The 17,485-nt window shown below is 51.5% G+C and overlaps 1 protein-coding gene across 1 annotated transcript in view; it reads left to right on the top strand.

The window, feature by feature from the left end:
- LOC140390477 (butyrophilin subfamily 1 member A1-like) overlaps positions 1-15,032 on the top strand; it is a 104,586-nt gene extending 89,554 nt beyond the window's left edge. Inside the window, exons 8-9 of the mRNA XM_072475640.1 lie at positions 8,980-9,006; positions 14,312-15,032. Of these exons, the coding sequence (XP_072331741.1) occupies positions 8,980-9,006; positions 14,312-14,871 (587 nt within the window). The 3' untranslated portion in view covers positions 14,872-15,032. The remainder of the gene's footprint in view (positions 1-8,979; positions 9,007-14,311) is intronic.
- Positions 15,033-17,485: the final 2,453 nt, after the last annotated feature.

The following is a 17,485-nucleotide window of genomic DNA, read 5'->3' as shown; positions in this document are numbered from 1 at the left end:
TCCATTTTTCATCGCAGATCCTTGTTAGTATCCATCACCTTCCGCATCTCTTTCCCCATCGAGGCAAGTTGATCACCGTGCTGCAATAACGTCTCCTCCACTTCCTTCAGCGCCTCCCCCTGCTCTCGCACCTCCGCCACTGCGCTCGCCACCTCCGTCCTCACCGGGGAAACCGCCTCCTCCACCAGCACACTCAAAACCTCCCTCATCTCCTTCCTCACTGTCTCCATGCATTTCGCAATCTGCGCCAACTGTTTTTCAAATTCCGCAGCCATCACCTTAGTTATTTCTTCAGCCATAAGCAGTGCGGCCTTCCCTGGCACTCCAGCCTCCATTTTTCCTGGTGACCCCGCGGTGACCTTTCCACTCCCCGACGGATCTCCAGCTGTTTTCCACTCCCCGACGGATCTCCAGCTGTTTTTTTTCCGGCTGTTTTCTTGCTCACACTCGACATTTTTTTTTTGTTCCTTTTTTCCTCCTGTGTCTCCACTGTGCCTCCTCCGTGCCTTCTCCCTTCTTCTGCCGCCTCCGCGGACCCTGGGACCGGGCTTAAAGCCCCGAAAATGCCGTTGCCGACCGGGAGCCCTCCATTGTGCGGCCGCCTCCCGCCCGCCGTCACCGGAAGCCCCTTCAGGCACTAGTTCATATGCACCTAAGATGGATTTTTTCACCTCCTCATACGTCCCAGATACCTCCTCCGGTAGTGATGCAAACACTTTACTCGCTCTACCTGCCAGCTCTGTTTGAATCAGTAATACCCACATGTCCTGTGGCCATTTCATTTGTTTAGCCACCTTCTCAAATGAAATGAAAAATGCTTCTACCTCCTCGTCAAACCTTGGCAATGCTTGGACATATTTAAATCGATCCCCACCTTCGACTTTGATGCTCTTTCTCACTATCCTCATCACTATCATCCAACAGTACGTGTTAAGTAATGGGTTAAGAGACATTGCAATTAGTTGTCTCATTTATGTTAAGTATCCATTAATTGACAGTGATATGTAAAGAGGCTTCAGGTGGCCTCGTGAGAGATTTGTGCAAAGGCTGTTGGAAGGAAATAAATGTGTGTTTGTGAAAAAGGAACGGAACTTTATACTCTCCATATCACAGCAACTAAAACGTCTAACAGTACGTATCCCTTTACGTCTGCCAATTTTAACTGACTATCATGTTTCATGGACATTTTCTGAAGTTCAAACTCTCTCTCTTCATCTATTTCCCTGCTCTGTATCTCCCTTTCTCTTTCTTTTTGTTCTGCTAGGGCTATTCTTTCTTTTCTCCTTTCTTCTATCTCCTTTTCTTTTTCCTCTCTCTTTCTCTTTCCGCTCTATCACCTTCTCTTTCTTTTTCCGCTGTCTCGCTCTCTCTTTCATTTTCCCCTCTTTCATAATCAAGCTGTTTTAATTCTGTCTCGTGTTCCATTTGTTTAATTTGCAACTGAATTTTTGCCATTTCCAAGGAGTCAAACTGTATCTCAGGCAACTTTAAATGCTTAGCCATCGCCATAATTACCTCATCTTTTCGCATTTTGTCGGGTAATGTTAACAGCAATGTTTTTGCCAAATCTAGCATTCTGCTTTTCGTCTCTGTCCGTAAGGTACTGCATGTGACCGTCTCCACCCCCAGAAACGTCAGAGCCTCTGAAAGAGCCATTGTCCACAACACACTCCCCACTTAAACTAGAATACCACACCTGAAAAGCAACCACAATATGCTCACCCCTCACTGTCTTTAAGTTCACTAAGCCAATCCAATAGATAGACTTTTATCCCCCTCGAACCACCAATTTGTTATGGTCCAGAGTTGAGAAAACCCCAAAGTATATCATTGAGTTCACCTGACCCACAACTTTTAATAGATTGTGGTATGGGGAGCACACGGAGAGGAGAAACTACGACATCTTCTTCGCAGCCTTCAACATGTCATCAATTAAGACGAACATCTTGCCAAAGCCATCCCCACACCCTCACTACTTGCCTTCAAAAAACCGTGCAACCTCAAACAGACCATTATTTACAGCAAACTACCCAGCCTTCAGGAGAACGACCACGACATCACACAACCCTGCCATGGCAACCTCTGCAAGACGTGCCCGATCATCGACATGGGTACCACCATTACACATGAGAACACCACCAACCAGGTACGCGGTACATACTCGTGCGACTCGGCTAACATTGCCTACCTCATACGCTGCAGGAAAGGATGTCCCGAAGCTTGGTACATTGGCGAGACCATGTAGATTCTGCGACAACGGAAGAACGGACATCGCGCGACAATCACCAGGCAGGAATGTTACCTTCCAGTCGGGGAACACTTCAGCAGTCAAGGGCATTCAGCCTCTGATCTCCGGGTAAGCATTCTCCAAGGCGGCCTTCAGGACGCGCGACAACGCAGAATCGCCGAGCAAAAACTTATAGCCAAGTTCCGCATACATGACTGCGGCCTCAACCGGGACCTGGGATTCATGTCGCATTACATTCATCCCCCACCATCTGGCCTGGGCTAGCGAAATCTGATCAACTGTCCTGGCTTGAGACAATTCACACCTCTTTAACCTGGGATTACCCCTGTCTCTGGATCTATAAAGACTTAATTAGCTGAAATGCGCGCATTCAAAGCATTGTCTGGCATCTTTGACTTTGTCCATATATATGTTTCTGGAACCTACCCCTTCATTCACCTGAGGAAGGAGCAGTGCTCCGAAAGCTAGTGATTTGAAACAAACCTGTTGGACTTTAACCTGGTGTTGTAAGACTTCTTACTGCGCTCACCCCAGTCCAACACCGGCATCGCCACGTCACACTGAAGCAGGACAGAGGGGTGGGGAGGTACCTCGCCCCCTTCTGCAGACCGGCAGCAGGTTTGCTCGCAGACGTGCCTCTCTCCAGGCTTCAGAAGCAGAAAAAAGCAGCAGCTAACAAAACAAAACCCCAGGTCTGCAAACAGTTTTGCAGCCAAACAGCAGGAGAGCAGAGAGACACACACAACCTGCAGCCACTTGGAGCTCTTGGAGAATGTGAGCTCCCCTGATGAGGGGGCGGGGCAATCATTAACCTTTGCTTTTATATAAATAGAGCCGGCCAGAGAGGAGACCAGCAGCGAAGTACTGGTGCTGGGAAAATACTTGTGTAAATAACGTTAAGTTTTGTTTGACTCAAGAACTCCTGTTGTACTCTTCGTGGTCTTCGCAAAAGAGAGAAAACATTTCTCCTCATCTCTGTCTTAAATTGGAGACCCCAATTATTTTGAAACAGTGACCCCCCTCGCTCCAGATTCTCCTACAAGAGGCAAAATCCTCTCCCCCACGCTGTCAATACCCCTCAGGATATTAAAGGTTATGATCAACCACATGCTTTGCTGGGCGATGTCATGTTCCCTCTTGGCTGTGTAACAGAGAGGCAGAGGTGTTCTCCCATCTTGTCTTTATGAGTGAAAGGTGATGGTGTGGTGCAGAGGGACAGATGTGTTAACTCCTGGAGAAGGGTCATATATCTTGGAATTCCCAGTCAGTTACCAGCGCTTTCATGAATCTCTCGGATGCTCCTGTCCGGCAAATGTATTTGTGACTTTCCAAGTGTACATCTACGAAGTGACCAATCAGTGTGAGCACCTTGTCATCTCAAGGTGATGGAACTCTGTCCCGCTCACCCAAATTTGTTTCCTTCTGCTCGAACCTAAAGCTGTGAGTGTCTCACCCTGTAGTTGTCTATATCAGTGTTTATGAAATCTTTTTGCCTGGGACCCATTTTTATCAACCATGCCGGCCGACCTTTTCGACCCACGGCAACCGACCTTTGCGACCCACGCAGACCGACTTTTGCAACCCACGCAGACCGACTTTTGCAACCCACGCCAACCGACCTTTGCAACCCACGCCAACCGACCTTTGTGACCCACGCCGACCGACCTTTGTGACCCACGTCGACCGACCTTTGCCAACCGACCTTTGCGACCCACGCAGACCGACTTTTGCAACCCACGGCAACCGACCTTTGCAACCCACGCCAACCGACCTTTGCAACCCACGCCGACCGACCTTTGTGACCCACGTCGACTGACCTTTGCAACCCACGTCGACCGACTTTTGCAACCCACGCCAACCGACCTCTGCAACCCACGCCAACTGACCTTTGTGACCCACGCCGACCGACCTTTGCGACCCACGCCGACCGAGTTTTGCGACCCACGCCGACCGACCTTTGTGACCCACGCCGACCGACCTTTGTGACCCACGCCGACCGACCTTTGCGACCCACGCCGACCGACCTTTGCGACCCACGCCGACCGACCTTTGCGACCCACGCCGACCGACCTTTGCGACCCACGCCGACCGACCTTTGCGACCCACGCCGACCGACCTTTGTGACCCACGTCGACCGACCTTTGTGACCCACGCCGACCGACCTTTGTGACCCACGCCGACCGACCTTTGTGACCCACGCCGACCGACCTTTGTGACCCACGCCGACCGACCTTTGTGACCCACGCCGACCGACCTTTGTGACCCACGCCGACCGAGCTTTGTGACCCACGCCGACCGAGCTTTGTGACCCACGCCAGTCGATCTTTGCGATCCACGTCGCCCAAACTTCACAACCCACCATTTTCGCGTAATAATAATTAATCATCCCACACAAGAAAACATCTTTTTGCTGCTTTGTACCTGATTTCAGCTTCTTAATGGTTTGTTCACCAGAGGCCCTGGAGCTCACAGCAGCACTGTTGATATCTACAACATGGAGGAATCTCTCGGGCCCAGAGCATGTGATGTCAGTGTACGGGACACGTGACTTGCTCCCTGCCGCTGCTGTCAGGAGGAGGCAGTCTGCCTCACTGGGGCCCGGGCCTGCGCACTACTGAGGGGACACGCATGCGCGGGACAGCCGGCATTCTGAAAGACGGTCGTGGCCAGCATTTTTAAAAGCCGGTCGTTGCCATTGAGCACTCCTTCCCGCAATTGGGAATGCCGTGACCGATGGCCCTGCGACCCTCCCGACATCCGCCTGCGACCCACCCGCGGTCACGACCCTGAGTTTGAAAATGACGTGTCTATACTGTGAGAACAAGGCTGATCACAATGTAGGGGTGGAGCGCTGTGCAGTTCAGTGACAATACCACCGGACCATTGCCTCCTCCATCTTGTCCTCTGACAATCCCTCCCTACTTTGCAGCACCACATTGTCCAGCGCGCAGCAAGTCACAATGATCTGTGAGACCCTCTCGGAAGTGTAGTGGATTGGTCAGCCGAATCTGTCCAGGAGCGGGAACAGCATCTTTAGGATGCTGATGGCATGTCCGGGTAGCAGCAACAGCCTCTTATAACTTGTCTCCGCAAACGTCGAGGGAGCTGCGCAGGCGTCATCAGCCACGTCCTTTTCAGGTCCCCTTTGTCACGGAGAAGCCAGTCCTGGATCCTGTATGGTCCTCGAAGGTGCCCGGGATCTCTGACCTACTCACGATGTCTGAGTCCTGGACGCTTCCTGAGTATCCAGCACAGACCTGCCGGAATTGTTTGTTGGTGCTGAGCTCTCACTGCCAGACCAGCTTGGAACCTTCCTGTGTGAGAATGAAAACCCTTGGGAGCATTGCCATCGAGGAAGTTCATGTTAAACTTACTCCTCCCTCCAACACTTCTCAATCCTGCCCCTGTATCTTTTAATCCCACTGTCTTTGGGATGGATCTCTGTCAGCCCCTGAGCATTCAGAGGTAAAAGCGCCTGTGTCGAGTGCACTCTTCACCTCTCCCCATCCTGAGGCCTATTGCACAGTTAAACATGTACAACCCACACACATCCTTGTACACTCCTGTCTTCCCCAGCCCAGCCCTAGCCTTGCAGGTTTTCCCCTCTTCCAGCACTCCCTGAAGCCTCTTCCTTGTCTGAGACCAGTCCCCTCCCCTCTTCTCCAGTCCAGCCCTCGCCCCGAAGCCTCTTCCTTGTCTGAGACCAGTCCCCTCCCCTCTTCCCCAGTCCAGCCCTCGCCGCGAAGCCTCTTCCTTGTCTGAGACCAGTCCCCTCCCCTCTTCTCCAGTCCAGCCCTCGCCCCGGAGCCTCTTCCTTGTCTGAGACCAGTCCCCTCCCCTCTTCTCCAGTCCAGCCCTCGCCCCGAAGTCTCTTCCTTGTCTGAGACCAGTCCCCTCCCCTCTTCTCCAGTCCAGCCCTCGCCCCGAAGCCTCTTCCTTGTCTGAGACCAGTCCCCTCCCCTCTTCTCCAGCCCAGCCGTCGCCCTGCAACCTCTTCCGAGTTTGAGGCCGGTCCCCTCTCCTTTTCCCCAGTCCAGCTCTAGCTCTACAGCCTCACCCTTGCCTGAGGCAAGTCACCCCCCCCCCCCCCCCCCCCCCCCGGCCTCCTCCACCTCCCCCCAGCACAGTCCCAGCGCTTTGGCCCTCGAATAGCCAACCCCACCTTACCTCTGGTCTGGTAGGTGGAGAATTGCCATTAGCCCCCTATAGTGATGTGGTGCTGCTTCTACAGCCTGGTGCTGGTTACCACGAGCGCTGCACGGGGCAAGGCCGGTGACCAAACCTTGAAGTCACGAGCAAAGTGCAGATCGCCAGGTGCACGCCGTTTACAGAGTGTTGTGAAACATGTTGGTGTAAATGCACGCTGATGTGGCCAGATGATACAGCGTGGGGGGTGATTCCGACATGCCGGTGGGATAATGGAATGTTCCCGATGCTCCGCGGTGGGAAACGAGTCACCTTATGCCCCCTCATGCACAACTCACGCCTTCATGTCAAACAATGCTCCTTCACCCACCCCTCGTGTGTACAGAATGCGGTTTGCCTGAAAGACCAGACATCCATTACTCTTGTTGAAACAGCTGCAACCCAGGGAAAACAATGCTCGATTGATAGCTCAGGCTCTCTGATCTCTGTGGTCAACTTCCACAAGGTTAAGAGTAACAAGAGCTTGTGGCTTATGTTATTGATGCTTTAAAAGGTATGGATGATTCACACTTTTATTGCCCGGCAGTGATAAGACAGTGTTTAAAATTAATATGGAAATTAATGAATGAATTGTTTTTTACTTGCACATCCGACTGTCAGTGTGAGGTTCATTGGTTCTGTACAGTGCATAGGTCAGTGGGAATGGAAGTGCTATATCTTGGAACAGGAGACAAGAGGGTCTGTGGGGTGTTAGTTGGAGGAGCAGAGTGTATGAGTGTCCATGGGGGTGGGTGGAGGGCCAGGTCTCGGCACAGGATCTATCAGGGGGACCATTTGAATTCACCTTTAAAAGGTCCTTCATTCAGATTCAGATTCACAACTCCTCTGAGGGGCTGTGAACCACAAATCTTTAAAATCCTGTCCCGACTCGATGAAAACTGGAGGAGAAGGACAGGCCCATCTCTGCATTGGAACCAAACAGGGCGGGAATGCTGGGCGTGGGATTTTGCCATGAACCAGCCACACCCTAGAAAGGGACTCCCAAAAATCAGACAGCCGGGAATGTGGTCTGGAATCCTGGATTCAGGACCTGTCTGTCATTTATAAAGCACCTGAATCATCACAAACTCAGTGAAAATCCAGTCCCAGCGTTTCAACGACCTTTTGTCAGAACTGGAAAAAGTCAAGAGAGGTAACAGGATTTAAACAAGTCCAGAGGCAGGAAAAGGGGGCAATGGGGAAAGAACAAAGGGGAAGACTGTGATCGGGTGGAAGACAGGAGAGATTTAGTGACAAAAGGACTGGTGTGAGACAAAAGGAAATGTAAATGGGACAAGTAAAGAAACAATCGATGGGCTGAGAGGAGGTGTAATTGGGAAAAGCAGAATCATCACTAACACCTTTCCTCTGACAGAATGGGGGCAGAGGGTTTGACCTGAAATTGTTCAACTCAGTGTTGAGTCTGGGAGGCTGAAAGTGTTTCAGATCATTTGCTGCAGATTGTTAATGATTGGATATTAGCCCAGCAGTGACGGTTCAGTCTGAGTGAGGGGATTGCTGGATATTAGCCCAGCAGTGACGGTTCAGTCTGAGTGAGGGGATTGCTGGATATTAGCCCAGCAGTGACGGTTCAGTCTGAGTGAGGGGATTGCTGGATATTAGCCCAGCAGTGACGGTTCAGTCTGAGTGAGGGGATTGCTGGATATTAGCCCAGCAGTGACGGTTCAGTCTGAGTGAGGGGATTGCTGGATATTAGCCCAGCAGTGACGGTTCAGTCTGAGTGAGGGGATTACTGGATATTAGCCCAGCAGTGACGGTTCAGTCTGAGTGAGGGGATTGCTGGATATTAGCCCAGCAGTGACGGTTCAGTCTGAGTGAGGGGATTGCTGGATTATAGCCCAGCAGTGACGGTTCAGTCTGAGTGAGGGGATTGCTGGATATTAGCCCAGCAGTGACGGTTCAGTCTGAGTGAGGGGATTGCTGGATATTAGCCCAGCAGTGACGGTTCAGTCTGAGTGAGGGGATTGCTGGATATTAGCCCAGCAGTGACGGTTCAGTCTGAGTGAGGGGATTGCTGGATATTAGCCCAGCAGTGACGGTTCAGTCTGAGTGAGGGGATTGCTGGATATTAGCCCAGCAGTGACGGTTCAGTCTGAGTGAGGGGATTGCTGGATATTAGCCCAGCAGTGACGGTTCAGTCTGAGTGAGGGGATTGCTGGATTATAGCCCAGCAGTGACAGTTCAGTCTGAGTGAGGGGATTGCTGGATATTAGCCCAGCAGTGACGGTTCAGTCTGAGTGAGGGGATTGCTGGATATTAGCCCAGCAGTGACGGTTCAGTCTGAGTGAGGGGATTGCTGGATATTAGCCCAGCAGTGACGGTTCAGTCTGAGTGAGGGGATTGCTGGATATTAGCCCAGCAGTGACGGTTCAGTCTGAGTGAGGGGATTGCTGGATATTAGCCCAGCAGTGACGGTTCAGTCTGAGTGAGGAGATTGCTTGTTCCCAACGTGTGAAAATACATCTGATTGTTTTAACTGACAGGCAGCAAGAAGTGGAGATAATAAATATTTTTGTTTCATGCAGGTTATGATGAAGTGGCAATAGATCTTGGTAAGTACAGAACCTCGATACAATTTAATAAACTGTTGACTAATTTATAATAAACACTGAAACTCAGCTGCTGAATATTTCCGTGTCGAAGCTGACGGAGCCGATCTGGGTCCGGATTCTCTGTCCCTCAGCTGCATGTTTCTCGGCCGCCATTCGCTGGTCCTCCCGCCGCTTGTCGATGAGATTTCCCATTGCAGTCACCCAACGCGGCCGGAAACCCGCGGGCGGAGGGGTGTTGCCAGTAAGAAAAGAGAATAGGGTGGCAGAGTGGTTGGCACCAGGGACCCAGGTCCAGTTCTGGCATTGGGTGACTGTGGTTTGCACATTATCTCTGTGTCTGCGTGGGTTTCCTCCGGGTGCTCCGGTTTCCTCCAACAGTCCAAAGATGTGCAGGGGCTGGTTTAGCAGGGGCTGGTTTAGCACAGTGGGCTAAATCGCTGGCTTGTAATACAGAACAATGCCAGCAGCACGGATTCAACTCCCGTACTGTCCTTCCCGAACAGGCGCCGGAATGTGGCAACTAGGGGCTTTTCACAGTAACTTCATTGAAACCTGCTTGTGACAAATGATTATTATTATTAGGTTAGATGGATTGGCCACGCTAAATTGCCTCTTAGTGTCAAAAAGGCGAGGTGGGGTTACGGGGATAGGGTGGGCCTAGTTGGGGTGTTCTTTCAGAGGATCGGTGCAGACTCGATTGGCTGAATGGCCTCCTTCCTTCTGTAGGGATTCTATGATAAACCAGATTTCTTGACATGTTTAAGTCAAGAGGTTGAGACAACTTGTTGCTCTTGGTTTCTGGGATTAGCTGAGTTTGGGAGTCAGGCAGAAGGTCCAGTTTTACCAGTCCATGTGAGTCAGGGTCATTGTCCTTTGTGGTAAATGTTTGGGTTGATGTGCTCGGGGTGGGGGACAGCGCTGAGCGATCCTGCAAAACCCCCCGGACTGCTTGATATTTTGTTCCACATGCAGGTCAGGCACGTTTGCTGTGTGGAGGATGATACTTCACAGAGGAGAATGGACTGGTTGTAGCTAATAGTTGTTCATTGTGGGACTTGTTTACTCCCCATTGGACAGACCCTGGTTTAACATCCAAACTGGAATCATTGTCCCATCCGATCCTATCGGTTTCCTGTCTGGAGAGTGAGGTTAAAATTATTCCCATTTCTTTATTTTTCAGAATGTCAGAATGTGGGAAGAAACTCTGAGCTTGATTCCCATTTTGCTCTCCAGGCAGTGAGCTGGCTGAGTTGATCACCCACACTTTTCAATGCTGCCTGATTTAATTCCATGGATTTGTTATTTCCATCTCCCCCTGGTTACAGTCCCCTCCAGTGAGCCCCAAGGCTCCACGTTTGACCCTCTCCAATTCCACATTCAGATGGAGCCCATGGGTGACATCCCCTGAAAGGACAAGGACAGCTTCTGTATGTGTGAATGATGCTCAGATTGACCTCTTCCTCTCCGACATACACTCACAGATAACTTTCTCCAGCTGGACGTCAGCAACATTGAGGCCACACCGCTCAGCTTCAGAAACTGAAACTCCTCAGCATTTTTTAAATGTTGTCCTCACGAATATTCAGTGGTGACCGAGGTAACATCAGTGACCAATCCGCAGTTACCTTGGGGGGGGGAAATGAAGAGTTAATCACATTAACTGAGAACTTCAAATGCCAAAACATTCCAGGCTCTGGACCAAGTGTTGGGAAGTGGGATTAGTGTAGCGTTGGAGTAGTTTTTTATTGGTGCAGGCTTGATGGGCGAAGGGCCTCTTCTATACTGTCTGATTCGATGATTGTGGGGACTGTAATCTCACCAAGGTCACAATGAACGACTTGCATTTTTACAACAATCCGGCAGATTTCAGGGTCAAGCTTTTCTGACGCTGACCCACAAATGAACAGATTGATTCAATTCAATTGCTGACCTTGTCACAGTGGGATTCTCAGGGGTCATTTTAACCTAATTCCCCAGCAGGAAACCCCACAGGATCAGGGTGGAACGCTGCTTTAACCCCTCTCACAGTCTGACTGTCTGACCCGAGTGAAGAGTAACATGGGGTTGAGTAAAACCAGCTTTCCACACCAGCCTGTCAGTTTCCTGATGGGAGGGTCAGGTTAAAACTTCCCCCCTGTCTCCTCTGGGTCTTTATTCCAGTTTTATAACCATCCCAATAACACACACATCACCTTTTCTGGCTCCTCGCTCACACTACACCTGAGTGTAAGGAGTGTCAGTGAGCAGCCTCACCCTGAACTGAGCTTCAAACTTCACATTTCATCATCATCAAGACTTAATTCCATCTTTATTAACATCATCTGATTGTCTGATGGTTCTGAAAAACATCCTATAAATGTAAACTCTGAATGGTGTTTAGTTGATGCTCAGATACAGAATTTCTTCATTTTATCACAATTCACAACATCACCCTAGGGTTTGGGCTGGGGGGGGGGTTAAATGTCACTGTGCAGTTTGGGCTGGGGGGGTTTAATGTCACCCTGGGTTTGGGCTGGGGGGGGTTAATTGTCACTGTGGGGTTTGGGATGGGGGGTTTAAATGTCACCCTGAGGTTTGGGATGGGGGGTTAAATGTCACCCTGGGGTTTGGGCTAGGGGGGTTAATTGTCACTGTGGGGTTTGGGATGAGGGGTTTAAATGTCACTGCGGTTTGGGCTGGGGGGGTTCAAATGTCACCCTGAGGTTTGGGATGAGGGGTTTAAATGTCACCCTGGGGTTTGGGCTGGGGGGGTTAAATGTCACTGCGGTTTGGGCTGGGGGGGTTAAATGTCACTGCAGTTTGGGCTGGGGGGTTTAAATGTCACTGCGGTTTGGGCTGGGGGGGTTAAATGTCACTGCGGTTTGGGCTGGGGGGGTTAAATGTCACTGCGGTTTGGGCTGGGGGGGTTTAAATGTCACTGCGGTTTGGGCTGGGGGGGGTTAAATGTCACCCTGAGGTTTGGGATGGGGGGTTTAAATGTCACTGCGGTTTGGGCTGGGGGGGTTTAAATGTCACTGCGGTTTGGGATGAGGGGTCTAAATGTCACCCTGGGGTTTGGGCTGAGGTGGTTTAAATGTCACTGCGGTTTGGGCTGGGGGGGTTTAAATGTCACTGCGGTTTGGGATGAGGGGTCTAAATGTCACCCTGGGGTTTGGGCTGGGGGGGTTAAATGTCACCCTGAGGTTTGGGATAGGGGGGGTGAAATGTCACCCTGGGGTTTGGGATGGGGGGGGGTTTAAATGTCACCCTGGGGTTTGGTCTGGGGGGTTAAATGTCACTGCGGTTTGGGCTGGGGGGGTTTAAATGTCACTGTGGGGTTTGGGCTGGGGGGGTTTAAATGTCACTGCAGTTTGGGATGGGGGGTTTAAATGTCACTGCAGTTTGGGATGGGGGGGTTTAAATGTCACTGCGGTTTGGGCTGGGGGGGTTTAAATGTCATTGCAGTTTGGGATGGGGGGTTTAAATGTCACTGCAGTTTGGGATGGGGGGTTTAAATGTCACTGCGGTTTGGGCTGGGGGGGTTTAAATGTCACTGGGGTTTGGGCTGGGGGGGGGTTTAAATGTCACTGGGGTTTGGGACGGTGGGTTAAATATCACTGTAGGGTTTGGGCTGGGGGGGGTTTAAATGTCACTGTGGGGTTTGGGACGGGGGGTTAAATGTCACTGTGCGGTTTGGGATGGGGGGTTAAATGTCACTGTGAGGTTTGGGCTGGGGGGTTAAATGTCACCCTGGAATTTGGGATGGGGGGTTAAATGTCACCCTGGGGTTTGGGATGGGGGTGTTTAAATGTCACCCTGGGGTTTGGGCTGGGGGGTTAAATGTCACCCTGGGGTTTGGGATGGGGGGGTGAAATGTCACCCTGGGGTTTGGGCTGGGGGGGGTTAAATGTCACAGTGTGGTTTGGGCTGGGGGGGGTTAAATGTCACAGTGTGGTTTGGGCTGGGGGGGTTTAAATGTCACCCTGGGGTTTGGGATGGGGGGGTGAAATGTCACCCTGGGGTTTGGCATGGGGGGGGGGTGTTAAATGGCACTGTGGGGTTTGGGATGTGGGGATTAAATGTCACTGTGAGGTTTGGGCTGGGGGGGGGGGTAAATGTCACCCTGGGGTTTGGGCTGGGGGGGTTAAATGTCACTGTGCGGTTTGGGTTGGGGGGGTGTTAAATGTCACCCTGGGGTTTGAGATGAGGGGAGTTTAAATGTCACCCTGGGGTTTGGGATGAGGGGAGTTTAAATGTCACCCTGGGGTTTGGAATGGGGGGGGGGTTTAAATGTCACTGTGCGGTTTGGGTTGGGGGGGGGTTAAATGTTACACTGGGGTTTGGGATGGACTCTGACCCCCATCCCCAGTGACTCTGTCCCTAATCCCCAGTGACTCTGTCCCTAATCCCCAGTTACTCTGTCTCCATCCCCAGTGACTCTGTCTCCATCCCCAGTGACTCTGTCTCCATCCCCAGTGACTCTGTCCCCCATCCCAGGGACTCTGTCCCCCATCCCAGGGACTCTGTCCCCATCCCCAGTGACTCGGTCTCCATCCCCAGTGACTCTGTCCCCCATCCCCAGTTACTCTGTCTCCATCCCCAGTTACTCTGTCTCCATCCCCAGTGACTCTGTCTCCATCCCCAGTGACTCTGTCTCCATCCCCAGTGACTCTGTCCCCCATCCCCAGTGGCTCTGTCCCCCATCCCCAGTGGCTCTGTCCCCATCCCCAGTGACTCTGTCTCCATCCCCAGTGACTCTGTCTCCATCCCCAGTGACTCTGTCTCCATCCCCAGTGACTCTGTCCCACATCCCCAGTGACTCTGTCCCACATCCCCAGTGACTCTGTCCCACATCCCCAGTGACTCTGTCCGCCATCCCCAGTGACTCTGTCCCCCGTCCCCGGTGACCCTGTCCCCCGTCCCCGGTGACCCTGTCCCCCATCCCCAGTGAGTCTCTCCCCGATCCCCAGTGAGTCTCTCCCCCCGATCCCCAGTGAGTCTCCCCCCGATCCCCAGTGAGTCTCTTCCCCCCGATCCCCAGTGAGTCTCTTCCCCCTGATCCCCAGTGAGTCTCCCCCCCGATCCCCAGTGAGTCTCTCCCCCGATCCCCAGTGAGTCTCTCTCCCGATCCCCAGTGAGTCTCTCCCCCGATCCCCAGTGAGTCTCTCCCCCGATCCCCAGTGAGTCTCTCCCCCGATCCCCAGTGAGTCTCTCCCCCGATCCCCAGTGAGTCTCTCCCCCGATCCCCAGTGAGTCTCTCCCCCGATCCCCAGTGAGTCTCTCCCCGATCGCCAGTGAGTCTCTAATTTTCTGTTTTTTCTCCCAGTCTCTGTGACCCTGGATGAGGAAACAGCGAATCCCTGGCTCGAAGTGTCTGAGGATCTGAAGAGTTTGAGATGGACCCGGACCGAGAGGAGTCTCCCTGACACCAGGAAGAGGTTTACATACAGGCGCTGTGCGCTGGGATCAGAGGGATTCACATCGGGGAGACATTACTGGGAGGTGGAGGTGACGGGGAATCAGTTCTGGAGTCTGGGAGTAGCCGCAGAGTCTGTGGAGAAGAAGGACCCGGTCAGTCTGAGCCCAGAGACTGGATTCTGGACCATTAGGCGGGTTGATGATCGGTTTTATATAAATTACTCTCCTCGATCCGCTCTCCCTGTCGGTCAGATCCCCGGGAAGGTGGGAGTTTATCTCAGTTATGAGTCTGGGACAGTTTCATTTTACAACGTGGACACCAAGTCCCATCTCCACACCTTCACCGGGAATAAATTCACTGAGAAACTTTATCCTTTCTTCAGGACTCGGGATGAAAACAATTGGCTGAGAATCTGCTCCGGTTCTGATTGGATCAGTAACAGGGGCGGGGCCCTGACGTCACAATGACTTGACCCCGTGATCAGGGTCAGAGGTCAGGGGTCAGAAACCACCATTGACAACAGGTTGTCACTAAATGTGTCATTTAATTTGCAAATTGTAAAATCCCGATCAGACTGTAAATACAAACAACACAAATGTCAGAGGATTAAAATAAAAAGTCAATTCAATATCTTGTGTCTCTCCTTCACTTACTCCCTGCTTCAGTCAGTCCATTTCCAGCAGTCGCAGTATTTAGTTTTTATTACAACAGATTGTTAGATTGTATAAATATAGTTTATTTGATGCAGCAACATTCCTGTCAGCAAAACAATAAACCTAAAACTACAAACTGTCTATGGATTTATTTTAACCCAGTAATTTCAGGCCCTTGAATTTATTCTCATCAATTAAATCTCACAACTTAATTTCCTGCCTGAAAGATGCTGTCAGGATTTCAGTCACTATTATCTGATGATATCTCTGCAGGGTTCCTGTGTTTCGATGTTTATTCAGGTAAATGAATAAAAACATTTATCTTAACGTAAAAATCCTATTTTGTATGGAGCAACACCGCCACCTGCTGACCCTGATCGGGACTCCGCCGATTTATTTTCTATGCAATACCGATTGTGTCCACCTGGTGGTGCTCAGGCACCATCATTTCTCCTTGGTGAGATAATACTCTTGGGTAATTTTCTAACTTTCAATAACTAATGCAGAATGCATCAGTGGTCATTCCAGTGAATGGTAGCAGTAGTCTGGGTAGATATTTAATATAATGGAAGAAAATAAAGTTCTTCCGATGCTGGAAATAGAAAAATGAAGTTTCTTGGTCTATTAACCTCTCGATCTGTGCTGCACAATTCTCCCTTTTGACGTTTAATCTCCCCGATCTTCCACGCTATCACAGATCTTCGACCACACATGTGTCTGCTCCATCCTCCTATTCCTACTCTCACTAGCACGCCGTCAGTGGGGTGCGGAGTGAGATAGCTGCCTTTTCCTTCAATGTTTTTATTGAGGCATTTATACATTAAACACAAACAAAACTAAAAAGGGACCATAAATAAATAACCAGACCCCCCCCCCTGCTGACTTCTAACTATCCTGAAGAAGTCAAGAAGCAGTTTCCATCTCTGGGCAAATCCCTCCACATTCCCTCTCAAGGCGAACTTGATTTATTCCAACCAAAGGAATTCCGTGAGGTCGCGAACCCTCACCCCCCACCGGTGATCCCGAGTCCCTCCATTCCAACAGGATTCCGTCCTCCGAGCTACAGAGAGGCAAAGGCCAAAACGTCAGCCTCTCTCGCCCCCTGGACCCCGGGTCTGACACTCCAAATCGCCACTTCTGGACTCTGGACCACCTTCACCCTCAGCACCGCAGACATCGCGTCAGCGAACCCCCGCCAAAATCCCTCCAGCTTCAGACAGGCCCAAACGTGTGGACATGGTTCACGGGCTCCCCTATGGAGGATCTGAAATTGAATAAGGCTAAGCCTTGCGCACAAAGAGGTTCATTCACTCTCCTCAGATCCTCCTCCCATTACCCAGCCTCCAACACCCTCCCCAGCTCTTCCTCCCACTTCCGCCTAACATCTCCTATAAGGTGCCCTCCCAGTACAGTCAATCTTTGTAATCTCCAACACTCTGCCCTCACCATCTCCTGTTTTCGACACCACCTTGTCCTGAAACCCTGTGGCCGCCACTGTCCCCACAGCCTCAGGGCCACCACGCCTACTGGACTTGTGGAGTACCTGGCTGGCAAGAATGACCTCTCCCACTACCACCGTGACCACGGCATATTCACTGCCCAGTAATAGTTCATCATATTTGGCAAGACCCCCCCCCCCCCTCCCCACATCCCGCTCCAGCAGCACCATCGTCACTTGTGGGGCTTTCCCTGCCCACACAAACCTCAAGATCAGTGCATTAATATTCCCTAAAAAAGGCCTTTGGAATAAAAATCGGGAAGGTTCTGGAACACAAATAGGACCTCGGGGAGTACCGTCGCTTCACGGACTGCACCCGCCCCGCCATGACAACGGGAACAAGTCCACCTTAAAATCCCCTTCATCTGCTCCACCAGATCAGTTTTCTGTCGCTGCTCCCCATCCCCGCGCCCACCAGGGATGCCCCCAGATACCTGAAACTCAATCCCACCACCTTAAACAGCAGCTCGTCCAACCTCCTCTCCTGCCCCCCTTGCCGGGATCGGGAAGACCTCACTCTTCCCCATGTTTAACTTTACCCAGAGAACCGGCCGAAGTCACCAAAATGTCCATGATCCTCCAATACTTTCCAATGGGGCCGATATGTAAAGCAACAGATCGTCACACGTACAGCGAGACCCTGTGCTCCCACCCCCGTCCCCCTCACTATCCCTTTCCAAACCTTTGACGCTCTAAGTGGCCATTGCCAGTGGCTCTATCGCCAGAAGCAAAGATCAACGGGGGAGGGAGTGTGCATCCCTGCCTCGTCCCACAATGCAGCTAAATACCCCAAACACACCCGGTTCCACTCGCTGCGGTGCCCAATACAACAACCGGACCAATCCACAAACTCCTGCCCGACCCCAAACTGTCCCGTATCTCCCACAAATATTCCCATTCGACCCGATCAAAGGCCTTCTCCGCGTCCAT

The sequence above is a fragment of the Scyliorhinus torazame genome, chromosome 14 (assembly GCF_047496885.1).
Source record: "Scyliorhinus torazame isolate Kashiwa2021f chromosome 14, sScyTor2.1, whole genome shotgun sequence".
In the NCBI taxonomy this organism is placed as follows: Eukaryota; Metazoa; Chordata; class Chondrichthyes; order Carcharhiniformes; family Scyliorhinidae; genus Scyliorhinus; species Scyliorhinus torazame.
This window is presented reverse-complemented; position numbering and strand designations above follow the sequence as displayed.